The 26,376-nt window shown below is 50.0% G+C and overlaps 1 protein-coding gene across 2 annotated transcripts in view; it reads left to right on the top strand.

The window, feature by feature from the left end:
• Positions 1-9,530: 9,530 nt before the first annotated feature.
• Positions 9,531-26,376, top strand: part of ME2 (malic enzyme 2) — a 37,506-nt gene continuing 20,660 nt past the window's right edge. The window contains exons 1-2 of one of the 2 annotated variants that reach the window (XM_085043770.1): positions 9,531-9,684; positions 16,382-16,516. In XM_085043770.1, coding sequence (XP_084899896.1) covers positions 16,409-16,516 — 108 coding nt within the window. In that variant the 5' untranslated portion in view covers positions 9,531-9,684; positions 16,382-16,408. Of the gene's footprint in view, positions 9,685-11,931; positions 12,124-16,381; positions 16,517-26,376 lie in introns of those variants that run through there. The other variant, XM_085043771.1, reaches the window with a different exon arrangement.

A 26,376-nucleotide genomic window follows, 5' to 3' on the forward strand; every position in this document is an offset into this window, starting at 1 on the left:
AGCTACAAAGGAGCTTGTGAATAAGTGCCAAAGCTTGTTTTGTAACAGAGGTTTTGTAGCTGCTCATAACTCCCTCTCCAGAGACCTCATATCTGAGACATCTGACACCATCCCAAATCCGCATATCTGTGCGTTCTGTGAAGTGATAAAATGCACAATTGATATAAAGGATTTATGGCCTTCACTCTTTGCATGACATGTAAAAACTCGTCACATCCCTGTCTCTCCTTGCTCAGGTCTTTTCCAGCCCAGATGTGTCTGTGTTTTAGTATCAGCACTCTCCTGCAGGAGGAGCTGGATTTTCAGGCTCAGCTAGCAGCACGTGTCTGGTGAGAATCCACGCAGGATGAAATGCAGAGTGTCCAGCAGGACATGGAGGAGCACAGCTGGTCAGCAGCAGTGTCCAGTAGGACATGGAGGAGCACTGTGGGTCAGCAGCAGTGTCCAGCAGGAGTCCTGCAGGACATGGAAGAGCACTGCGGGTCAGCAGCAGTGTCCAGCTGGACATGGAGGAGCACTGTGGGTCAGCAGCAGTGTCCAGCAGGGGTCCTGCAGGACATGGAGGAGCACTGTGGGTCAGCAGCAGTGTCCAGCAGGACATGGAAGAGCACAGCTGGTCAGCAGCAGTGTCCAGCAGGAGTCCAGCAGGACGTGGAGGGAGCACAGCTGGTCACTTTAGCAGAGTCCAGCAGGACATGGAGGGAGCACTGTGGGTCAGCAGCAGTGTCCAGCAGGACATGGAGGGAGCACTGTGGGTCAGCAGCAGTGTCCAGCAGGAGTCCTGCAGGACATGGAGGAGCGCTGAGGGTCAGCAGCAGTGTCCAGCAGGAGTCCTGCAGGACATGGAGGGAGCACTGTGGGTCAGCAGCAGTGTCCAGCAGGAGTCCTGCAGGACATGGAGGAGCACTGAGGGTCAGCAGCAGTGTCCAGCAGGACATGGAGGGAGCACTGTGGGTCAGCAGGAGTGTCCAGCAGGACATGGAGGAGCACTGAGGGTCAGCAGCAGTGTCCAGCAGGACATGGAGGGAGCACTGTGGGTCAGCAGGAGTGTCCAGCAGGACATGGAGGAGCACTGAGGGTCAGCAGCAGTGTCCAGCAGGACATGGAGGGAGCACTGTGGGTCAGCAGGAGTGTCCAGCAGGACATGGAGGAGCACTGAGGGTCAGCAGCAGTGTCCAGCAGGACATGGAGGGAGCACTGTGGGTCAGCAGGAGTGTCCAGCAGGACATGGAGGAGCACTGAGGGTCAGCAGCAGTGTCCAGCAGGACATGGAGGGAGCACTGTGGGTCAGCAGCAGTGTCCAGCAGGAGTCCTGCAGGACATGGAGGAGCACTGTGGGTCAGCAGCAGTGTCCAGCAGGAGTCCTGCAGGACATGGAGGAGCACTGAGGGTCAGCAGCAGTGTCCAGCAGGAGTCCTGCAGGACATGGAGGAGCACTGAGGGTCAGCAGTGTAACGCTGCTTTAGCAGAGTCCCAGGGACTGCCTTGCCTTCAGCAGTGCTCAGCAGGAATGACAGCTCAAAGAGAAAAAGCCATTTCTCCTCAGCGCCACGATGGCACTCTGCTCACCAGCTCTTGTCTCGTTTTGTAGGAAACTGAGCTATTTTGCACTGGTTAGGATGTCATCCTTGGCTAGGCACAGAGAGGTCAGGGCTGAGACAGCAGCACTGTGCTAACAAGCACGGAAAACGCATTTCATAGCCTCCCAAGCCAGTGCAATTTGAGACCTGTGAAGGTTAATGGATCTTTTCTGTCAGGTTTCTCTATTATTTCTGTCAGTGGCTGCCAAGCAGAGACAAAAGCAAAGTGTTCTCAGCACACAGAGTGCCCAGCCTGCAGTACCAGTGCTGCTGCCTGGGAGCCCAGGCTGAGAGCAGGGTGTCCATCGCTGAAACGCAGAAACAAGAGTGATGGAGTGTGCTGGGCTGCTGGGGCTCACCCTTTAACCTTCAGGGCTCTTGTGGCTCTGGTCAGTCCCTGCAAGGTCCATCCCCGCCCTGCTGGGCACACGCACAGCCTGCCAGGTGAGACAGACCAGCAAGCACTGGCTGCTGCTTTCAGGATCAATGTCACCAGGCGCTGCCGATGGCACACCGCCTCCCCGAGTGTCCGAGCCGCACCTCTTCCCAGCCCAGCCGAGGTCAGCGGCGCTTCGGGACCTGCGAGCTGGCGGTGGGTTGAGCGGGTTTGGCGCTTTTGTTCCCGATGCGGTGGCATGAAGGCGCGCCGGTCGCTCGCGGTGAGCCATCAGAAGAGGGCAGTCCTCCCCCGCTGTCCGAGCTTTGCGCTCGCGGTGAGCCATCAGAAGAGGGCAGTCCTCCCCCGCTGTCCGAGCTCTGCGCTCGCGGTGAGCCATCAGAAGAGGGCAGTCCTCCCCCGCTGTCCGAGCTCTGCGCTCCCATCGAGCCCAGAGACGCCCGGGAGCGCTGCGGGGTTACACCGACCGGGATCGGCGTAATCCTAGCAATAATAGGAATAACCATCGGAATAATAATGACTCCGACTGAGCCTCCGAGACCCCCGTGCGTGCTGCGGGTTTGCACGGGTGCGATTACACCGATCCGGGATCAGCATAATCCTCATAATAACCGGAGTAGTAATAATAATAATAATAACAATGAGAATTACAATGATAATAGGAGTAATACCAGTAATAACCCTAATCCCACCCCTGAATGTCCTGTCCTCCCATCAGGACAGCACAGCTCAGCCACTCCAGACGAAATACAGCAAGCACAGTGTTGAGGAAGATTATTCGGGGTGCAGGGCTGGGCTGGTGTGGGATGGTTTCTGGAAGAAAGCTCCTGCTCACAGAGCTCACAGAGGTGGCCGCAGCACATTTGAATAAATACACCCGGGTTTGTGCAGTGGATACAACCAGAGCAGTGAGGAGGAAGGGGTTACCCTGATTCCCAGGGGAAGAGCAGGTTTATTAGGGGATGGAAGCATTCAAAAGGCTGTGGCCACCCCCATGAAATCCACTCAGGGTGGTACCTGTGGTCTCCACTAGACCAGGATGCCCAGGTTGCCACCCCAGCTGGCCTGGAGTGTTTCCAGGGATGGAGCATCCTTCACCTTTCTAGGCCAACCTCTGCCAACCTCGCCGTAAAATTCACCACTCTCATTATAATTCACCTCGTTAAATTTACCACCCTCATTATTAAAAGCTTCTTCCTTTCATCTGAATATCTGAATAGTGTAAATATCACCTGGCTAGCCCACCTCAGGTTTTCCCACCACGTCTGTCTGTCCAGCAGTGCAGCAGAGTGGAGCTGACCCATCATCTGAGGTCAAACAGGTCACCAGCCTAAAAGGAGGCTGCAGAGCAGAAACAAGGGAAGCAAAACATGGAAAGCAGCAAAAGACAAACCTGCTGACCCACAGTGAGAGTCACTGACAAAGGAATTGGTCAGAGGGGAGGAGGGACTCAGACTCCCTAGCTGGGAAGCCTTAGAGACATGTATGGTGTGTGTTCAGGAAAGGCCACCCCTAAAACAGGCAGAATTAACGGTGCCACAAAATGTCCCCAGAGCCGGAGCTTTGTCACCTGAGCTGTTGAATCATCAGCACAGCCCCAGGCATAGCTCTGGGCAAGGCCTGCTAGCGTTTCCCAAACAATCCCCGCAGGCAGAGCAGGAATTAGCACGTTATTCCCAAAATACAGCCTGCAGGTGGGGCTGGTTTGGATGGCAAAGCACCTGGACAGCACCGGTGTGGGCATTTCCCCATGAGCTGCTCTTGGGGCCAGACACCCTTCTGGACATGATGGAGTCCAAAAACACTAAATGAAAAATTTTAAGGAGAATTGCTGGAAAATTGAATAAAATTGATGGTCAGAAATTGAATCAAAATAACGGAAACAGTGTAAACATATTTAGCAATGCTGTTGCTGTAATGAAGTAACAGGGGCAAAGCTTGTGGAGAGACGTAATAGCTTTCAGTGGAATTGGTGTAATAAAAGGTGTTATTTTTCTTGCCTCGGGGTAACCATCATCTTTGCTGCCTGGCTCCTGCTACAGCAAATGTGAAGAGTCATTCGGGTCATCTCTCCACAGCAGGGTGAGTGTGGCTGTGTCAGAGCTAACAATCAACTCTGCTTTACAACAAAAATAAAGAGCGGAAGGTGAAGAGGCTGGTTTTTATCAAACCACAGAAACTGCCTTCTGAGGGATGCCTGGTTCTGCTGGTCTGTGCTGCAGAAACTTCTGAGACTGGAGTGAGACAAAATCCTTCAGGTATTTCACTGCTGAAGCTATTATTTGTTCTGTGTTAGCTCTATACACAGAGCTACGTTATCAGTGTATTTATGGGAGTGACAGCCCAGCTTTAAGGAAGGAGCGAAAGGACGGATCTAGGCAATTACAACAGAGATTATTTTTATTTATGTATTTGAATCAAGGATCAGTGGTATAGCAAACAAGAACACAGGGTCCAGTGCTGGTGACATTACACTAAATAAGATACTTGAAAAACTGAAAATGTTACAGAAAGCAGAGTGAAAACTATCTCAAGGATGGGAAACAAAGGCCTTCTGTTTACCTTATCAGGCATAAGTGGTTACAACGAGTATGGTTTATCACCAGAAAAATGGAGCAGGGAGTTCTCTTTAATTAAGAGAGGAAAAACAAGCAGAAGACTATCAGAAGTCTAGGAAAATTCCAAAGAGAAATAGAGCACCGTTTTAGGAAGGTGGAAATGAATAAGAAACCACCTATATGTGGTTTATTTAAGAAACCACCGTTATGTGGTTCATGTTCCTCACCACACCTTCAAACAGCGATGGTTTTGGGGAGATGCATTTTACTGCAGCACAAGGTGCTGGCTCCTGGGGGGAAGGAGCCCTGGTAAAATGCAGCGGGCTGTGCATGCAGCAAATGTGCAGGGATCACCAGACAGTCATCTGCTGCATTAAAAGTTTCTGAATGAATTCTCAGTGAGCAGTGGGCGAGCTTGTGGAGGCTGCTCCAAGCAGCCAGAGGGAGAGCAGATCCGTGCTGGCTGGTGCAGGAGCTCCAAGGGCTTGCCTTGTTCTCCTGGCAACAGCAGAGCAGCAACAGTCGGTGTGCCAGAAGAAACTCCTGCGAGCTGAGCACCAAATATGGGGAGAAAAGTTCTGCTGCTCCTGTTCTGTGGCACAGGCAGTGGCATGGAGATTCACAACAGAGACACTGAGGGGCTGCAGAGTGTCCAGGGAAGGGAACGGAGCTGGGAAGGGTCTGGAGCACCAGGAGAGGCTGAGGGAGCTGGGAAAGGAGCTCAGCCTGGAGCAAAGGGGATCAGGGGGACCTTGTGGCTCTGCACAACTGCTGACAGGAGGGGACAGCCAGGGGGTCAGGCTGTGCTCCAGGGAACAGGGACAGGAGGAGAGGAAACTGCCTTCAGGCTGGGCCAGGGGAGATTTAGATTGGATACTGGGGAGAATCTATTCATGGAAAGGGTTGTCCATCCCTGGCACAGCTGCCCAGGGCAGTGCTGGAGTCCCCATCCCTGGAGGGATTCAAAAGCCACGTGGATGTGGCACTTGGGGACATGGTCAGTGGTGGCCTGGGCAGTGCTGGGAGTGGTTGGACTCGATGGTCTGAGGGTTTTTCCAACCCCAACGATTCCACAGCTCCACAATCCCGCTGCTCCCTGGGGCTGTGTGAGGCACAAAGCACGGAACAGGCTCCACAGCAGCCCGTGCTTCGGGAGAGGGCTGGAGCTGGGTTTGGGAAGGAGCACAGCTGATCCCATCCCGCAGGGAGAGCACGCAGCTCGAAAGCAGTGGGTGCTGTCTGCAGATGACAGCTCTCCCTCCCCTCAGCCCTGCTGCCGAGCTGCAGCCCCACAGCCCTGCCAGATTGCGTTCCCCGGGGCGCAGGTTTTTCTCCGCTGTGACTAATTGCAGCGCAGCTCTCCAGACAGCCATTCTTTCACAACAAAGTGTTGCTCAGCGTGTGTCGCCCAGGCCCCAGCTGCTCATTAGGTGAAACTGGGCAAGATCCTGCAGCAGCTCGGCTTTACAGCACGAGTGATTTATGCCGTTTGGGTACCAGGCCAGGCGTTTTTAAACGCCCGCAATTTGGGCTATTTTTAGCCCGGCACAAAGTCATGACCTTGCAGGTTATTTTCACAATCTCCTTTGTTTATAGGTGCAGAGCAGCATTATTCAGAAACGTTTCAAAGCTGCCACAGTCATGCTGACAGGGGGAAAGCAACTGAATGGGCTCTTTATGACAGGCCTCAAAACCATAATTAGGTGAGGAGGTTTTGATTAAGTGGTTTACATGTTTAATACTGTTACTATAGTGACTCTGCTTCTTTTAACTGCACGGTGCTCCTTCATGCATCAAGCTATTTAAATCCTGATCAGTGCTGGCAGAGAGTTCAAATTCTTAATAAAAGTCCCTGTTAAAATAAAAAGCTCAGGTTTTAACTGGCAGCAGGCAGGGAGAGATGGGATATTGGGAATTAGGAATTGCTGGCTGTGAGGGTGGTGAGGCCCTGGCACAGAGTGCCCAGAGCAGCTGTGGCTGCCCCTGGATCCCTGGCAGTGTCCAAGGCCAGGCTGGACAAGGCTGGGAGCAGTCTGGGATAGTGGAAGGTGTCCCTGCCATGGATGAGCTTTAGGGTCCTTTCCAACCCACACTGTTCCAGGACTCTGTGATGAACAGTCAAAATCTGCAGCACTGGGGAACACCTGAGTTTGGGCTGGAGAGAGATGTGAGAATTGGGATGGGCTGAGCTGTCACTTTTTGCACCCCTGTGCTTTCCCTCTCCAAACACAGAAGGCTGAGCTGGGGAAGGGCATCACTCCCCCTGAGGTGAGGCCATTGTTAGGACAAACAGCCCAGAGCTGTTGTGAAAAATGATGGTTTTTCTCTTTTCTTCCACGAGTTCAGTGCTGCCCTGCAGTGTTAGCTGCCTGGATAACTTCTGCCAAAGCTTCTGTTGGAGTCCAAGGGTGTTCCAGCCCTGCAGGCTCTGCATGGCAGCAGAAGAGGCAGGGCTTCACCCAGCGCTGCATGTGGCTCTGCATGTTTTGAGGAGCCCTATTCTGTGGCAAACACAGACCTTTCCTATGAGAATTCTTTCTCTCTTCTTCCTGTGTTTTATAAACAAAGATAAAGTTTGGATGTTATTAAAATAGTGTCTCGAGATGTGGACAGTTCAGGCCTGGCCAATGGGCCTAGGGGGAGGTTTTGAACTGACCAATCTGCATGACCTTTGGAAGTCTATATAAGTTGGAATTAATTAATAAAATTATCTTCTTGATGCCACACTGAGAACCTGGACTTCTTCTCTCTGCTAACGGTTCAACAGTGACAATATTCCATGCAGGGCATCCAGGATGGATGGATGGATGAATGGATGATGGATGAATGGATGGATGGATGATGGATGAATGGATGGATGGATGATGGATGATGGATGATGGATGGATGGATGGATGGATGATGGATGGATGGATGGTGGATGGATGATGGATGATGGATGATGGATGAATGGATGATGGATGAATGGATGAATGGATGGATGGATGGATGATGGATGGATGGATGGATGGATGGATGGATGTTGGATGGATGGATGGATGAATGGATGGATGGATGATGGATGGATGATGGATGGATGATGGATGGATGGATGGATGGATGGATGGATGGATGGATGGTGGATGGATGATGGATGATGGATGGATGATGGATGGATGATGGATGGATGGATGGATGGATGAATGGAATGATGGATGATGGATGATGGATGGATGGATGGATGATGGATGGATGGATGGATGGATGGATGATGGATGATGGATGGATGGATGGATGGATGGATGGATGATGGATGGATGGATGATGGATGGATGGATGATGGATGGATGGATGGATGGATGATGGATGGATGGATGGATGATGGATGATGGATGGATGGATGGATGGATGGATGGATGGATGATGGATGGATGATGGATGGATGATGGATGGATGGATGGATGATGGATGATGGATGGATGGATGGATGGATGGATGGACGGATGGATGGATGGATGAATGGATGATGGATGGATGATGGATGATGGATGATGGATGGACGGATGGATGGATGGATGGGGGATGGATGATGGATGGATGGATGATGGATGGATGGATGATGGATGGATGATGGATGGATGGATGGATGGGGGATGGATGGATGGTTGGTGGATGGATGATGGATGGATGGATGGATGGATGATGGATGATGGATGGATGATGGATGGATGATGGATGGATGGATGGATGGGGGATGGATGGATGGATGATGGATGGATGATGGATGGATGGATGGATGGATGATGGATGGATGATGGATGGATGGATGGATGGTGGATGGATGGATGGATGGATGATGGATGGATGATGGATGATGGATGGATGGATGGATGGATGATGGATGGATGAATGGATGGATGATGGATGGATGATGGATGGATGGATGATGGATGATGGATGATGGATGGATGATGGATGGATGAATGGAATGATGGATGATGGATGGATGGATGGATGGATGGAAGATGGATGGATGAATGGATGGATGATGCATGGATGATGAATGGATGATGGATGGATGAATGGAATGATGGATGAATGGATGGATGGATGGATGGAAGATGGATGGATGAATGGATGGATGGATGGATGAACGGATGATGGATGATGGATGGATGATGGATGAATGGATGAATGGATGGATGGATGATGGATGGATGATGGATGATGGATGATGGATGAATGGATGATGGATGGATGATGGATGGATGGATGGATGGATGTTGGATGGATGGATGGATGGATGGATGGATGCTGGATGGATGGATGGATGGATGGATGAATGGTTGGTTGGATGGACGAATGGATGAATGGATGAATGGATGGACAGATGGCCCTGGACATTGGGAGCAGCTTCCATTTGGCTTCAAGGAACTCTGTGTGTAGTGACCCTATTACCTGGCACCACTCTCTGCTGCCTTCCTCCTGCTCTGCCTTTCCCCCTCAGCCTCCTCCCCAGCGTGGTGCCCCGCAGGAGCCATGGCCTCACACCAGGCTGGTGCCACTTGGCACTCACAGCCCATCCCCTCATGGACCCAGACTGAGTGTGAACCCCAACTCCTCACATTCCCCATCCCCTCACATTCCCCATCCCCATTCCCATCCCCACATTCCCATCCCCATTCCCATCCCCACATTCCCACATTCCCCATTCCCACATTCCCATTCCCACATTCCCATTCCCATCCCCATCCCCATTCCCATTCCCATTCCCATCCCCATCCCCATCCCTTCACCTCGCCCAGCCTTTCTCTCTTCTCTCGCCCCGCCCCTGCACGCTGATTGGCTGTAGCGGCAGATCTAATTAGCATGCGGCAGGCCCCGCCCCGCCGCGCCTGTCCCGCTTTCCCCCCTGAGGGGGCGGGACAAAGCGTTCATTGGCCAAGCGCCAGCGTTGCCTGCGCGCCCGCTTCCTTTCGATTGGCTGTGCGAGCTGTCAGTCACGGCCAACCCCCGCCCCCCGGGGTGTCCCTCCCCGGCGCCTCCGTGTTCGCTCCATTCAGTGGCGGGTTCCGTGGTGGACGCAGCTCCGGCGGGCGGGCGCTGCTCTCGCTCAGTACGATCAGGTCCTCGGCCGGCATCGCTCAGCGGGCAGCAGCCTCAGGAGGAGGTAGATCCCGTTCTGGTAACAATTATACAACTGCGGCGGCGCACCACAGGCCTCTGTCTCTTTATAAACCCGAGTGACGGGGCGTCCTGAGGGGCTGGAGGCCGCCCGGGCGCGGGGAGGGGATGGAGCCCGACGGGATGCTCCGTGTCCCCGGTCCGGCCCCGCGGGGGTAGCGCCGCAGCAGTGCACGGCGGGGCGAGGCCCCGAGGCCCGGCCTGGGCGGGGGCAGCCCTGGGCCCTGCGGCAGGTGCGGAGCTGCCCGGAGCCGGGGAAGCTGCCCGGAGCCGGGGAAGCAGCCCGGCCGTGCCCGCGCTGTTTACCCCTGCCAGACGGTGACACGGAGCTGCCGCCCGCCGGCCCGCCGGCTGCTGCCCCAGGCCGCGGGGATTGCCCGCCGTGCGGCTCCGCTGCTGCTCGGCCCCGTGAGCTGCCGTGCCGTGGAGAGCGAAGCTGGGAAGGAGCGGAGCCCTGGCGCGGCCTTGGAGCAGGAAGCGCCGCTGGTACTCTCGAGTTGTGCTCGGGCTTGGCCTCTGGGCTGCTCCTTCAGAGAGTGGCTGTGGCTGACACGCCGCCGGCCCCACGCTCCTCGTGGCCTCGCTGCACCGAAACACTGAAAAATACTGAATAAGCGGTGTTGTCTGAGCAAGCCGGGGTGTGGTGTCATGGCAAGAATCTCATAATTAATAGGGGAAAAAAACCAGCCGAACTTACAGCACATTGGTAGAAGGTTGATGAAGAAGGACAGCCTTGCAGCCAGGCAAGATCAAAACCACCAAATGTTGGTTATTTGGTGTCTTCGTGTTCCTAATTCCAAAAAGTAGTGAACATCAAAGGGAGGTTTTCTGTGTACCTGTATTTAGCTGTGGGCAAATGAAAGAGTTGGGCAGGACATGCAGCTCTGCAGGTGGCCCATGTGTGTGCAGCCAGCAGTGTCTAATGCCTCGTTAGACACGATAAGATCTGCAGAAATTCAGCATGAGCATGTATTTTAAAAGAAACTGTGTGCTACAGTCACAGGAGGAAACTTCTGATAATCCTGTGCGGTGGCTTGTGAGTCAGCAGCTTGAGTGCAGGCAAGATTTGGAGCTTTTTCTTGTGCAAACTAAGACAGAAGCTGTCAAAGTGCGTGGTAGTGTGCCGTGCTTGAGTGAGTACTAATTGAATGTTCATCTTTACGAGGGGTGCCAGCACCTTCTCTGCAGCAGAAGGAGCACTGGTAGCTCGTGGTGCATGGATAGTTTCTCAGGTTTTTGTGTAATTCAGGTGGTGTTTCTTCCTTAAGCCCTAAGCAGTGCACACCGTGGTTAGTCAGTGATTGGCAGGCTTGTACTTTACTGAACTGGCACTGAGTTAGCAAGCAGCTCCGTTTCTCTGAGCTGGGCTTAGTGCTGAGCTGCTTTACCAGGAACAACCCCCATTTTTATGTGCAGCAGCTGTTGAGAACATCCTTGTCCAGCTCTCTACTTGTATCCAAAATAAAAATCTGCATTTCTGAGCTGAGCAGCTCCAACACAGAGGTGCACCAATTCTCCAGAATAAAGCGTGAGGACCTCTCTGCTTATTCCTGCAATGTTCCGGAGGGGATTTCAGGGTCAGGCCTTTTCCTGCATACAGATGTGCCCCTAAGGTTATCACCAGGAGCCCTCCCAGCTACACAAACGAAAACAAATCAAGAATGTGAATAAGTTTTCCTGTCAGAGTGGGTCAAAAATACTGCTGCTAAGAGATAATGGACTTTCTGATGCTTAAGAATCAGAATATTTAGGTCAGGATTACTAATGTGTAAAAATACAGCTCTCTGATGTTGTCTGGTAAGAGCTGTTACAATCCAAGATTCCAATGCCAAACAATTCAGCCCTGCTTTCTGCTTGTGCTGCAAAAAGTCTTCTAATACTGTAAATTACAGCAATTCACAAATACTCTTTTTAGGAAGGTGTTCTGAAATTATTCTCATTCGCACCAAAGAACCTAAGCGTGCTTTGTTTACTGAATGTTTCCAGCCTCGAGTGGTGGACTAACCTACTCTGCTTCAGTACTCCACACCTAACTTTTCTCCCTGTTGAACTGGCTGCCTCAGAATAAAAGGGAAAAGTCATTTCAATATGTTAAAGATCTGCTTCCAAAATAACCCGCCTGCCTCTGCCAAACACTTTACTAGTAACTCCTCCCCGTGACTGTTCCTTTTAATCTGCAGATCTCAAGGTGCCTTAGAAATGTCCTTTTAAAGTGGTGGCTCAGGACTTTGCTGGAGGGAACCTGAAATAGTTTTGCCAGTGTTTCCTGCTAACTTCCCTCAACAGTAGCATCTGGTCAGCTCAGGGAGCCAGAGGTGCCGAGCTGCTGTGCAGAGCCATCTCCCTCATCCTCAGCCCTCTGCTCCTTCCTCCTGGGATGCTCCTGCCCTAAACCCCCAGGGACTGCTTGGCCTGCTGAAGGGTGGTGAGTGCAGGGAAAGCTGCTTTCTTTAGGTGGAAGTCTTGTGGGGAGACACACTTATAGCTGGTGCTTGCCTAATGTAATAATTTTAGACTGGTTTATGATTGCTGAGGTGATGAAGCCAGCCCGTGTGTGCCTGGTTTGTGTCATGCTTGGGTGGGCCAGGCTCGTCTGTTCATCATGGAGAAAAAAGAGAATGGAGTGCATTGGTGCATCCATACCAGAGCTGGGGTAGAGCAGACTCACCTGATGGATTGCTGTGGCTGCACAGGAGAGAACGTCTGTGGCTTAAAACTGGTGGAGGGATTGGGATTGGGAGCTCTGTGAGGCCTCTGTGGCCTTGAATTAATGATTTCAGCTTGTGTTACCCAAAAAACCTCCTCAACAGCGGGTCAGTTTCTGTGCATGAAAGAAAGGCTGGAGCTAATGACTGACAGGATTTCAGGAGCACCTGAAGTGCATTTCTGTTTAGCCACCCTTCAGACAGGAGGGAGACTGCAGAGTCATGCAGCCCAAGTTTGCTGTGCCCTGACAGATACTGCTTGGCACTGAGGGAGAGCCACAGGTCAGGCAGCCTGGGCAGTAATTGAAGCTGGCCTTGCTCTAATTGACATTGAGCTTCCTGACACTCCGACCTAACCAGCTCTGCCTTTTAAGAGTATGATGAACCTGACCTTAAGAGTAGCTTTTGCCATTTAACAAATCCATAATTGGACCAGCAGAACATTTGCTCCCAGATAAGGGCACTTGTGCATATTGGTAATTAGTTTGACCTGGCCAGATGACTCCTGATAAGGCACAGCAGGGAGCTCTTGTCTGGTGTGTTGAAGAATTTAATCCCCTAAAATTGTGACACAGTAAGACAAAAATTACAGCTGTGGTGGACTCAGTCCAGAGGTGCACCACAGTGTTGTTTAGTTCTCACCTTTGTCAAGTACTGAAGGCAGAAGAGAGATCCTAGTTATGCTGACACATGTTTGGGCAGGAATTTGTTCCTCATTTAGTTCTGCTGCTTTCTTCCTGAATCCCTCCTCACAGGACATTGCATAACCTCAGTCCTCTGAGTTTTCACATCACTGCAAGTTCTGCTCTTTCCCTCAATTCGCATCCTCTCCTCAAAGAGATGCTGCCAGGGCTGGAGCAGCTCTGCTCTGGAGCCAGGCTGGGAGAGCTGGGGGTGTTCAGCTGGACAAGAGAAACTCCAGGGAGAGCTCAGAGCTCCTGCCAGGGCCTAAAGGGGCTCCAGGAGAGCTGCAGAGGGACTGGGGACAAGGCATGGAGGGACAGGACACAGGGAATGGCTTCCCAGTGCCAGAGGGCAGGGAGAGATGGGATCTTGGGAAGGAATTGCTGGCTGTGAGGGTGGTGAGGCTCTGGCACAGGGTGCCCAGAGAAGCTGTGGCTGTCCCTGGATCCCTGGCAGTGTCCAAGGCCAGGCTGGACAGGGCTTGGAGCTACCTGGGACAGTGGGAGGTGTCCCTGCCATGGCAGAGGGGGAGTGGATGAACTTTGAGGTCTCTTCCCACCCCAACCACTCTGGGATTCTCTGTCAGCCTCTCCTACTGCAATTATCTCTCTTTTTTCTTATGATTAAACTGTCACCCTCTCAAGCCTGGCCACTCTTCTACAAAACCATCATAAACCATTTAAAAACCTCCCCAGACAGCAGCATGATCCAGCCCTTTCAGCTCCTCGAAACCAGGTGGTGGTCTGGGGACCTTTGTTCCACACCTATCCTTGGAGCTTCCCAGAAACCAGTGCTCCCCAGCAAATGTGAGCCACAGAGCAGGAGGCTTCGTGTCCCTTTGTCCCTCCCTGTGAGTGCAGGGGACAAGGGTGGTGTCCAGCAGAGCTGGGCTGGGTGACAGAGCTCCTGGCATTCCTGCAGAGCAGTGTGGACAGGGCATGGGGAAGCATGGCTTGGTTTGTGCTGTCAGGGTAGGGCATGCTCAGGTGAGGTTTGGAGGCAGGTCCGTGCTAAACCACTTTTAGAAGCCTGTGACAGGAGATGTGCAGGATGGGAAACAGAAATAGGGAGCAATTAGGAGAGCTAATTAGGGGAGGAAGAGCTCAGGACTGAGTAACCAGTCAGGTTCTATGCTGGATATAAATTAACTGGGATCATATCTCTTGGATCTAAACAGAGGACTGAGTGGAAAATGAAACTTGATTCTCCCCCTTTATGAGTCTGAGATACCTCCATCAAGAGAATAATTTTAGGTGCTGGTGTGACACCTCAGAGAGGAGCAAGTCTCCTCTCTCACACATTAGAGAAGAAAGCAAGATTTGTATCACACCTCTGAAAAGTCTTTTCCCTTCTGCCTCCTTGATTAGAGTTAATTGATCAGCTTAGGATGAATCTGGGCCACAATCTTGTTTGGTTCTTAAATGCTCATTAATTGCAACGAAGTAATTTAAATTAGAGTCAGGTAAGGTTTGGTGTTTGTCCTACTTTTCAATTCCCTGTTCAAGGTGTTTGCTGGTGGCAGACTGAAGCTGCCCTGGCACCAGGCTGGTGGGACTGTGGGATGAGGTTTGCTCGTGTGACTTTCCAGAGGTGGCTCTGGAACTGTCACAGACCATTTTTAGCCTTCCACGCACGAGGAGACGGACCTGCAGCCGTGCAGTGATGGCAAACGAGCAGTCAGAGCTAAACCATTACAGCTGAACTGGTGCTCCTGAAGGCAGCACAAAACTGATTTCCCCTGTCTGATCCGGATTTCCAGCTGCTCGGAGTGCTGGCAGACCAGCTGTGCTCAGTCCTCCAGCAGGTTTGGGGAGGCATAAGCACATTAAAGGCGGTGTTTCTTTGTCGTGCTGCCTCCTGTCCCACACCACACAGTAAATTCATGGTCTTTACCCCAAAACAAGTAAACACAGCGGTTTTGAGCAGAACTTCTGTCAATTGTAGAGCTAAACAAACAGGTAAAGGATGAGGGAAAGGAATGCTTCTGGATTCAGAGCAGCTTCCCTCTATGCTTCATAGTGGGTAGAAGAGAAACCTGGGCGTAACTGATGATAAAAAATGTTAAATGTTTGCATATTTTTTAATGCTTGGAAAGATTTTCAGGAAAATCCTGAGATTGTAACTTGTAAGACCAGTCTGCCATCCTAAAAGCTGATTATGTGCGAATTTGATTATAGAAAGGTCTTCTAAAGTATTCAGGCCATATTTAAGATAATGAAGTTTTGTTCCTTAATTCAATTTTGCCTCCCATCTGGAAGAAATTAAAAATCCAAGCCATGCATCATTTCATTCCTTAAAAATGTCTCCTACCCTGCTTTGCTGTCCTTGCCTGTGTAGGATGTGGATGTGCAGCTGGGATGGTGGAACTGCTGCTGGCTCTCTGCTGCCCTTGCTGGCCTTGTGTCCCCTTGTGTGCCACCAAACGGACTGTGCTCCTGTGGGAGGTCCTGCTTGGCCGCTGCTGTCTCTCTGTCTCTGAAATAATCTCTGGGAGAGGAGTCCACTGCACGTTCCCTGCCGGTCCTGCCTTATAGAAGCACGTAATAAATGATAATTTCTTCTCCAAAGGGCTTGTGATCAATGATTGAGTAAAATGAGCTCAGGGGTTGCTGTCACTTGTGCAGGATTAGAACTAAGCTTTTGAGTGATACTAACTTTTTTTCTAATTTTTTCAGGGAAACATATCCTTTACTGAAAAGGATATATGTTCTCTCTGAAAATAAGTTTGTTTTTTTTTAATTTTGGAGTTGTAAAAATCTAAGCCTGGAATCCACAGTTCAGGGGAGTCTTTGGCTGTTTTAATTCCCTGTGTTGTTGTAGCAGTTTTAATACGCTGACAGGCACAGTTTGCACAGTTTCTGTCCTTTGTGCTGTCCGGGCCAGGAGATTTCATTGTTAGAAAGTTATCAGAGAGTCTCGGTGTGAACCTTGTGGCTCTCCCAGGCTGTTGTGTCCTGGCTGGCATTTGCGCCGTGCCAGATCCACGGGTCACCACAGATGATTAAATTGCTGCTGGTGCTTCTCTGCTGTGACCAGCAAGGCAATGCTGGGCAGTGCTGCTGCCCACAGCACCGTGCCAGCTCCCATCAGCATCCCGGCGTGTTCTCTCCACCCCTGTGCTCTCAGCATTCCCAGCCCTGCCTCCTTTGCCGTGCTCCTGGCTGCCGCGGGGCAGCGTGGCGTTGTTCCTTCGTGGTGTTCCAAGGAGCCGCTTGTTGTGCAGCACACGTGCCGCTGTGGCGCTGAGCTGTGCTGCCCGAGGTGTCTGAGGTGTCCCTTTGGCTCCCTTTGCAGGTGCAGCAGCGGCAGGAAGCAGGGAGGATGCTGTCCCGACTCCGCGCAGCCGCGGCTCCCTGCGCCATGGCGCGGCGCAGCCTGCACACCAAGGAGAAGGGCAAGCCGCTCATGCTGAACCCACGCACAAACAAGGTGGGTGCTGTGTCCTTTCCAGATGCCCTGTCTGCTTCTGCTGACAGTCCTGCGGACCTTGTCCCTGGCCGAGCCACCTGCGGCGCTGGGACACGGCCAGAGGAGGGTGCAGAGCATGGAGGAGCTGGAGATCGGCTGGAGTTCAGTGCCTGGACACCTGCGGGGCAAGGACTGCCAGCTCACCTTCTGCTCTGGCCAGCCTGGGCCGCCCCAGGCTCTGTGTCCTGCATGGTCAGTGCTGCTCCGGCCAGCCTGGGCCCTACACGGTCAGTGCTGCTGCTCTGACCAGCCTGGGCCTCCCTGGGCTCTGTGTTCTGCATGGTCAGTGCTGCTCCGGCCAGCCTGGGCCACCCCAGGCTCTGTGTCCTGCATGGTCAGTGTTGCTGCTCTGGCCAGCCTGGGCCGCCCCGAGCTCTGTGTCCTGCATGGTCAGTGCTGCTCCAGCCAGCCTGGGCCACCCCAGGCTCTGTGTCCTGCATGGTCAGTGTTGCTGCTCCAGCCAGCCTGGGCCCTACACAGTCAGTGCTGCTCCGGCCAGCCTGGGCCGCCCCAGGCTCTGTGTCCTGCATGGTCAGTGCTGCTGCTCTGGCCAGCCTGGGCCCTACACAGTCAGTGCTGCTGCTCTGGCCAGCCTGGGCCACCCCAGGCTCTGTGTCCTGCATGGTCAGTGCTTCTCTGGCCAGCCTGGGCCACCCTGGGCTCTGTGTCCTGCACAGTCAGTGCTGCTCCGGCCAGTCCCTGGGCCGCCCCAGGCTCTGTGTCCTGCACGGTCAGTACTGGGGCTGCTGCTGCTGACTGACCAGTGGCTTGTTTTGGGGCTGGCTGAGCAGAAGTACAGCAGAGGTCTGTATCTGCTGTACAGCTTCAGCAGATACAGACCTCACTTCACAGTTTGCAAACATTAACTCTGAATTCAGTCTTGCTAATGATAGAAGGTATTAGCTTCTCTGCCCTAGTCTTGGCTTTTTCCTGGAACACGGAGAATTGGGACTGAGCCACGTCACTTTAGACACATCCCTGTGCAGAGTCTGAAAGAGCATCTAAAAATAAACCTTTACTGGAACTGACTGGGAGGTAGAGATATCATGTTAATTGCATGAGTTGAGGCAAACTTCTGAGGAAGTAGCTTTTTTTGTTCCCTTCACAAAACTGTTCCTGTGTCCACCAGCCCATCCTCAACCTCTTTTTTTTTTCCTGGAGCTGTAGTGACCTTCAGGACTCTGGAGGCCATTCATGTGTAAGTTAAAACTGGTAAGAAATCAGATAAGGCCTTTGGTAGCTGATCCAAGATGTCTGAAGTGGTCGGGAAAGGTGACAAATTCACCTGTCTCTGACAGGGCATTTCCTGAGCAATGGAGCTGTGGAAAACAGGATTCTTTTCCCCTTCCCTTTCCTCCCTGGACAGTAGAGTGCAAGATGCCTCAATCCTGCATGGATCCAGGCTTGTAAAGAGAGAGAGAGAGCTGTGGAAGTTAGAGATTGGCTGACTGCAAAAGTAAAATTGAGATTGCTGTGTCAGAGAAGGAGAAAAGACTAAATTGGTGTGATTTGTCAAGATCAGATTATCTCGAGACTTTCTGAGCTCTAAGGACTTCGACATGCCAGTGGAAATTACTTCAACCTCTGCAAGCTTTTCCAAATGCTGATTATGCAACCATAATCAGAAACAAGAATAATAGGTCATTTTTTACTGTTTTTCTAGTGGTAGTCTCTTTCCTTTTTATTTTTTTTAACCCTGGAATTTTCTGCTGTACTGAGCACAATGCAATTTTTTTTTTTTTTGAGGAGTAGGAGGAGGTAGGGAGCTTCTGGTTAATGGCAATTGATTTTTTGAATTTTTTAATGCCTCCAAGAAATTATACTTGTGAGAGGGAAGCCCGTGGTGCATTAGTTTGTCTCTGCTGTATCAGTCTGTCCTTCCTGCTGACTCCTGCTGGAATGCATCAGCAAGCTCACTAAGTGATACTGCATCATGCTGCATAACTGTATGGAAATGCATTGTGGATATTCAGCAGAGAAATAATTGATTTATTAAACACACCAAGTACTTTACCCCTCGTGCTTTCCTTGCCCAAAGTGCTTCGTGTGCTTATATATATATACATGTACATAATCTACATACAGGCACAGATAAAGGGTGTTATCTCCTGCTGGCAGCTTGCTGAGATAGTTTTATCATGTTTTACTTGATTATATTTAATTTTTACAGTCCCCTATCAACTCTACAGAACATTTGGTTTCCCCTAGCACACGTGTCCCTGAAACAAGAGCTGCAGAAGGACATCACTGGGGCAGAAACCATCCCTAGCCCTTGTGCAAACTTACCTGTTGCTCTTTGCCACTGGAGGAGGTTCTTCTCTTAAAATCTTCTTTTCTTCCTTGCCCACCCTGTCTCTGGCTGGTGGACACCACACCCGCAGCAGCTGGTTTGGGGTTTGTGTTTGAGGGTCATATTTCACATGGTCAGTGTCAGGGTGGCTGGAAGAGGCCGTGAGCTCTCCCAGCCATGCCCTCAGTGCTGCAGCCACACGATTGCAGAGCCTCCTGTAAGTGCTGCTGGCATCCTCTGTGTGCTCAGAGTCCTCCGTGATGTTTGATTTCTGCCCCGACAGGGATTCAATTGCAGTTAATTGCCTTCAGGACATTCTATTCTGCTGGAGATCCTTGCTGTGCCAAGGCAAGGACTGCCTTGCAGGGACAATCTCATCGGTGTAGTACTGGCAGTTAAATTGTTACTTTTATCGTGTGGTGCTTCACACGGGTCAGGATGTGTTCTTCCAGTGCAGAACAGATGATGCAGGAGTACAAGTTCCCTGGCTTTGGAGATGTCTGTTCTGCCACATGGAGAGCCATCACTGTGTCCTTATCTGCACTGGAGATACATCACCTGTGATGTTATTTGTATGTTTGCATTCTGTGGCTTGCAGAAAATCTGTGACTCTGAATAACTGCTGACACTTCCTCTATTTTGGTCGGGGATTCTGGTTTTGGCATCGATTCTTGTGGAGAAGTGCGTGACTGTATTTTGTACAGTTGATTCCATTGCTCCCTTTTCTGTGACTCTGTTCCTTGAGGTTGTTAGGTTATCACAGAATCTGTGAGGTTGGAAAAACCCTCCCATGGAGAGGGACCACAGACCACCAAGTCCAACCTGTCACCCGATGCCCACCTTGTCCCCAGCCCAGAGCACTGAGTGCCACATCCTGGGATGGGACTGGACACCTCCAGGGATGGGCACTGCAAACCTCCCTGGGCAGTTCCAGTGTCTGACCACCCTTTCTGTGAAAAAATCCCTTGTGTTGTCCAAAAACTCCTCCTGCACTGACAGTGCCTCTCAAATCTCCAGTTTCGGGAGGTGTCTTTAGGAATTACACGTGCAGGTATTTGTGTGTTTGCCTGAGCACGTGTGCATGGAAATACATGATAAATGTTAGAGAGGAATTCACTGGTGGCAGGTTAATCCCACACTGATCCTGAGGAACTTTCCCAGTGTCTGTCTTCCATATGAGTGGTCCTCCTCTCATGTGTTACATTTTGCTCACCGTTTCATCTGTTTATTCTCAGCTTTTTCAGCCCGGTTTACTTTCTTCCGTGTCTTACTGAATGCTTCTAGAAACTGATAAATTTACCTTTGTGTAAAGAGACAGTTTCCTTAACAAACTCGTATGTGATCTCATTGACTTCCGGGAAATACCCTAACAGAGTGTTTCCAGTCCAAAATAAAAAATAATAAAAAACTCCAACCAAAGTCAAAGCTATTTGGACAAAGTAAAAGGGCTAGGACAAGAGAATGTAAAGAAAAGATTGTCTTAGCTTGAAGATCTAAAAGCAGATGCTCCTTTCCCCTGCCCTTTCTCACCATGCTGGTTTTGACACTTTTAATTTATTTTAATACTTTTTAGTTTTAGAGTCAGCTGGGCTGGGCAGGCAGGGTGTGGGGTTCACAATGCCCGTGTGCCTTCCTGGGGAAACGGGGATAAACAGGACGTGCAGATGTAATGCACACCGTGATCCTCTCGTTGCTAAGACATGCAGTGCTTGAAACGTTGCTAACAGCGTCTGGTCAGCCAGAGAAAGATCCCAGAAGGCAGGAAGCTGACAGGAGCTGTGCACACACACACCCCCAGCACAAAAGCCCCACCACAGTTTTGTGTCCTGCCCAGCTGGTTTGGAGACAGAGGGGTTTTTGGATGGAGTCTGCATGGCCATGCACCTGCGGGTTTTATCAGCTTCCCCGAGATCTGCGTGCTTTCAGAAGGAATTAAATGTGGAGAGATGGAGCTGTTTAATCTGTAACCAGGTGCCAAAGGTGGCAGGAGGGTGTGGAGCCTCATTTGCCTTGGATCAGGTGTTCTGCTGGGACAGCGGGGAGGAGGAAGGGCACTGCTGTCGGTTTTTTATTGTAGGGTTAATGCCCTTAAAGGAGAGCTAGAGCAGCCACATCTGCTCAGCTGGAAAAACAGCAGCTTAATGAGATGTCCCCGAGGTGCTCAGGGATGCCATTTCAATCATCACGCTCATGATTTGCAGCGTACAGCTCTGCCATCACCGCGGAAAACAGACCCGGGAGAGGCTGGGTCACTGCCTCGGCAGTGCCTGAAGGCTTTCTGCTCCCGGCTTTTGCCCCTTGCCTGCAGGGAAATGCTTTCAGCTGCATCATTAGCAAATGAGGCAGCTCATCGGTGGGCCAAAGGGATGTAAGTTGGGTTCCACTCCTGCGGAGGGGCCAGGAGCTGGTGGCATCCTTGCCTGCAGGGATGGAGGTGTTCCAAGGGTGAATGAGCTGATGGAGACCCAGGTTATTCCACAGAGCTGTGCTGGGTCAGCCACACCCTCCTGGCGATCCACTCTGCTGTTTCTGGGAGACTAAAGGAGGAAATGGAGTCCAAAAGAATGAAGGAGGAAAGAAATCAAAGATTTTCATATTCTGACCCTGTTCCCTTGAACTTTTAATCTCTGATAGAGATAGCAAAGACACCTTTGATTCTTATGAATGAACTTTATGAATTTGCAGTGGAGGCGTCTTGTGCAATACTGAACTTTGTGTTTAGCCTCGGGGAGCAAAGTCAAGGGAAGCAGCCCACAATCCAACATCAAATCTACTTTATTTTCAAGATGTTTATGATGCTGCTTCAGAGGCTGTGCTTCGCTGCTGAATCTGTTCTGACAACTACTAGGAGTTACATGGAAACCATTTTTAAAATATTTTGTGAAGTAGAGTAGCTCATTTTCCAAACAGTAGCACGTTTGGATATAATCTGTATGTACATCTTTATCAGGAGTCCCCCTGAGTGGGGTTTCTGTTGTATATGAGACCATTTCTGGGTCAGTTAAAAGTACACCCTCTTATATATGTGGCTGCAAGACTTTGCCAGTGGGGAAAACTTATCACCAGTGCTCCTTCTCTACTCGGAGAGTTACTTACTCAGTGGTGCTGTAAAAATGGTGCTTGCAGGATTCAGGCTGCTCCATGCAAAGAGGCAGCCAGAATTTGTGTATGCTGGTATTTATAGCAGCACTGGCTTTGTGTGGTAGAGCCCAGTTGCTGCAAGGTCCCAGTGCCAGAGAGTTAGTGGAATAAAGTTCGTGGTGATTGGATGTGAGCTTAACTAAAACACTGCCAACATTTCACTTGACTTGCGCTTTCTTCCCCCTCCCGGCAGAACTTTGGTTTTGTTGCAGTGAATTTGTCCGTGCACGTTAATTAATTAATTCACCAGCAGGCTTTGAAGTGTGCTGAGTTTCCTCCTGGATGCTGCCTGCTTTGTCTGTGCTGGCTCGGGAGGACACCTGTTTGTTCCGAGCTGTAAAGAGGATTACAGAGACTAATCGAAGTGAAAGTCAGCACACCGCGCTGGGGAAAGGACACCCAGCGCTGCGGGGTCAGAGGAAACCGAAAGGGATCCCTGTGCTCAAACCCAGACTGCTGGAGTGCTTAAGCACTTAATCCAGGGAGAAACGAGAGGGGATTTGGCCCTTGAGTGCCGTAAGTGCCTCTGAGAGCATCAGTGCCACGCAATGGCTGAGTGCCTCCTGATTTACCGGGCTGGCTCTGGGCCTGCCGAGCCGTGCTGGCTTATAAAAGGAGGTAAAAGGTACTAAATCTACTAAATGTGTAACTCTGCACTCCCATTACTCCCCCTTACAGCTCAGGGCCATCCTCCATCCTGTGAGATAGCGCCTGGGCAACAAGCTGCCATCCCAAATCTGTGTCCCAAATCCAAAACAAGCTCACGGTCATGGATAAAGATAACAAACTGGAGTACCCACGCGGTTTTATCACACTGCTCTGGACCAAACTTGTTCTGTTCCCATCGGAACAAAGACTGAATTTCTGTGTGAAGGCTGATGTCATTCTTATTCCTGAGTTAGGCCTAGGCAGAAATTAAAGCATCTTTTAATGTGGTGAGATGTAATTGTCATGTAAATCAGCAGCTGAAACTACTCAGTGTCGCTTAGAAATTCACCCCGTTTGATGTTATTGTAATTCCAGATACATTGAAAAGCCAGGTTGCCTGCAGACAGGAGAGAATGAATACACTGAATAAAGAGGGGTCTCTGTTCTGCCTGGAGCTGAGCTCGGGGCTCGTGGGCACTATTAGGGGCCTGGGTGGTTTGAGGTCACAGTTTTCAGGGAAATGGGGAAAATTTCAGGGAAATGTGCAGGGAAATGGAGAAAAGCCACCTTCTGGTGTCATGCTTACCGTGGAAATCAGAAATTTGGTAGGCTTTATTTTTAAGGGGCTCAGGACTTTGTGAAGGGGAGGATGTAGGTTTTGCTAGGGAGGAATTTCACTTTATTTGCAATAAAACATCCATGTAGCCATTGTGGCTCCACTGGAGGGACTCTGGCCTTCCACAGGCTTTAAACTCCGGTGGCCTTGCTGACCAGAGACTAAACTTCTTATTTTCTCTTCCTCTTCCTCTAAACACTGTAAATATTTTGGCATCGTTTCTGTTTTTGTGGTGTCTAAAGTAAGAGTCAACACAGTGCAGATGTTTCCCAGCTGTGCAGCCTCAGTCACTCGCACTGTGAGAACAGTGTTGGGAGAGAGTTGTTTTCAAAAGGCACAAACTGCTGATGGCAACAAACCAGCCGTGGTGGAGGAGAAGGGAGGAGCTGAGATGTGTGCTTCTGTGGAAGATGCATTTATGTTCACAGAAAATCAATATTTGTTGTCAAGTGTGCACAAGTGGAGCTGAAGTAGGTCCTTTGCAATATACAAAAACAAACTGTGGCATTTGGAGTGTGTTTTTGTGGGTTTTTTCCTTGTGTCGATGCTTTTTACATGGTTGTGTTCTCAGTGGAAATGTTGGATTATTCTAATCACTTTTTTGAGGAGGATACCAATAAAATGGATAAAGTGACTGTTACAACCCACCAAAAAAAAAAACCCCAATCCCCAAAAAGCCAACAGCAAGGTTAAAAACCTCAGGAATGAAACATCATCTCAGATTTATTTATATTTAGTATTTGAAGAATACTGGAGAATAACAATTAGATTGGGAAAGGAAGCTGTGGTTTGCAAATGACTTCTAACTACTTGTAGAAAAATTATACTATCCTAGAAGTAAAATGTTAAATTGAAATCAGTGTTTAGTGTCCAATCTACTTCATGGAAGATTGGCAGAAATGAAAACAAATACAGGGAAAAACAAATTTATTTTAGGGTTAAACACTTGGAGTTTTCTGCGAGAAGGTAATTGCAAGTGTTTTTTGCAAAACATGGGAGGTTTTTGGGTTTGTCTCTTTTTTTTCTTGTTTTCTAATTTTCTGAGTATTTTATTACTGTAGCACATAGTCTAGAATTAGTACAGAAAAGCAGGTGGACTGCTTAAGTCAAAGTAGTCAAAACAACTGATACTAAATATTATTTAAATAAGGAAAGGCAAACCATGTAGAAATAGTAATTATTTTAACGCTGGGATATTTTTCTCTAAGGCACGTTGTTTAGAAACCATTCAGGTGTGATGAATTATTCTAGATCTAGACTCTTTTTAGAGATTTTTGGTAATGGGTATGCTTTCTACAAATGTCTGTGAAAAGTCTGTTCTCACACAAGCAGGGTTGAAAATATTTGTGCTTTATTCTGAATTGATGATTTTATTGTCAAGTGGAAAAGTACTGATATTTTTCTTGTAACTTCAGGCGTTGGACCTTGATGATCCTTGTGGGTCCTTTCCAGGTCAGGATATTCTGATTCTGTGACCTTTCTGATAGCAGGAGGAATCCGGAGTGTAATTACAACGCATAAAGCAAACCTTAGAAACCCTTTTTAATTTTGTTTCTTTAACCTGGCAGTGAGAATCTGAAAGTTGAGAAACGGTGGCTGTGGTTTTTGGTGTAGCTGCTCTAGCAAACAGAGGCAGTGCTTGTGAGCAGAGCTGTTTGTCTCTGGTTTGCATCTCTCCAGCCCTTTCCCTGCCGGGTTCCCTTTTCCCACAGACGGATGAGGAGCTCAGCCTTGGCGCAGGAAGGGCTTCCCTGGGCTCTGAGCTCCCGTGGCTGCAGATCCTGATCTAATCTGGGTTGGATTCGCTGAGCTGTGTCTCTTGGATGGGCTGCACAGGGAGAGTTCCTCCCTGCCCTGGCAGTGCAGCCCCAGCAGTGCTGCTGTCACCGTGGGGTCAGCGCTGAGGGGCAGCTGGCTGTCACTCCATCCTTTATCAGGAGTGTTCTGCAGTTACACCAGCAGCTCAGCGCTCCTGCAGGAGCCTGCCAGGCTCTGCCAGCACCACCCTTGCAGAGGCTGATGTGTTCACCAGGCACAAAACCACTTTTATTGCTCTCACCCATGAATCATTCAAAGTAGTATTTAAATTACAGTGCATTTAAACTCTTAGTCCGCCCTGAAACGGAGAGGAATGGGAAGTTTTCACAATTTAACTCTTCTAATTTGCTACAAATGAGGCTTTTTGGTAGTGGACAAATAGATTAGTTCTGTCCCTAAGTGAAAATTAAGTATTTGGGTTGAACTGTGATCTTACTAGAAGTGTTTGTGCAGTTCAATAATTTTGGGAGCTGGCTGTATTATTGAAAGTGTGTAGGAAAAAAACAGCAAATGGAGCAATTCAGGTAAAAATCTGTGGGCTAAATGCTACTGTCTGTGATTGTAGGGATCAGACTGGGTGACCCACATGAAAGAACTGGAAAAGCAGCTGTTATTTCACTTCTAGTCCGTTTGCAGTGGAACCTCATAGTTGTTCTCCATTTACACATGGAAAATTAAATCTGGCAAAGGCACAGAGCCTGAGGAATGTGGACAGGTTGTGGTCAGAAGGAATATCCTCAAGTGTGGAGGGAAACCCCAGCAGAGGCAAACCCATCCAAACGCTGTCCTGAGGAGAGGCTGCTGGGAGCTCAGCATTCCTGGGAATGCCAGGGGAATTGGTCATTGTTCCTCACCTCTCGTTTCAGGGCATGGCCTTTACTCAGAGTTCTTCTTCTCCATTTTCCTGGGAATGCTGGGGAAGCAAGGACTGATCTGTTCCTCACCTCTCATTTCAGGGCATGACCTTTACTTGTTGTTCTTGCTGGGAATGCTGGGGAAGGACTGATTGCTGTTCTTAACCTCTTGTTTCAGGGCATGGCCTTTACTCATGGTTGTTCTTCTCCATTTTCATGGGAATGCCAGGGAAGGAAGGACTGATCTGTTCTTAACCTCTTGTTTCAGGACGTGGCCTTTACTTGTAGTTGTTCTCCTCCATTTTCATGGGAATGCCAGGGATGGAAGGACTGATCTGTTCCTCACCTCTTGTTTCAGGACATGGCCTTTACTCATGGTTGTTCTTCTCCATTTTCCTGGGAATGCTGGGGAAGGACTGATCTGTTCCTAACCTCTCATTTCAGGATATGGTCT

Source organism: Lichenostomus cassidix, chromosome Z (genome assembly GCF_008360975.1).
Source record: "Lichenostomus cassidix isolate B80296 chromosome Z, HeHo_3.0, whole genome shotgun sequence".
NCBI classification, from domain to species: domain Eukaryota; kingdom Metazoa; phylum Chordata; class Aves; order Passeriformes; family Meliphagidae; genus Lichenostomus; species Lichenostomus cassidix.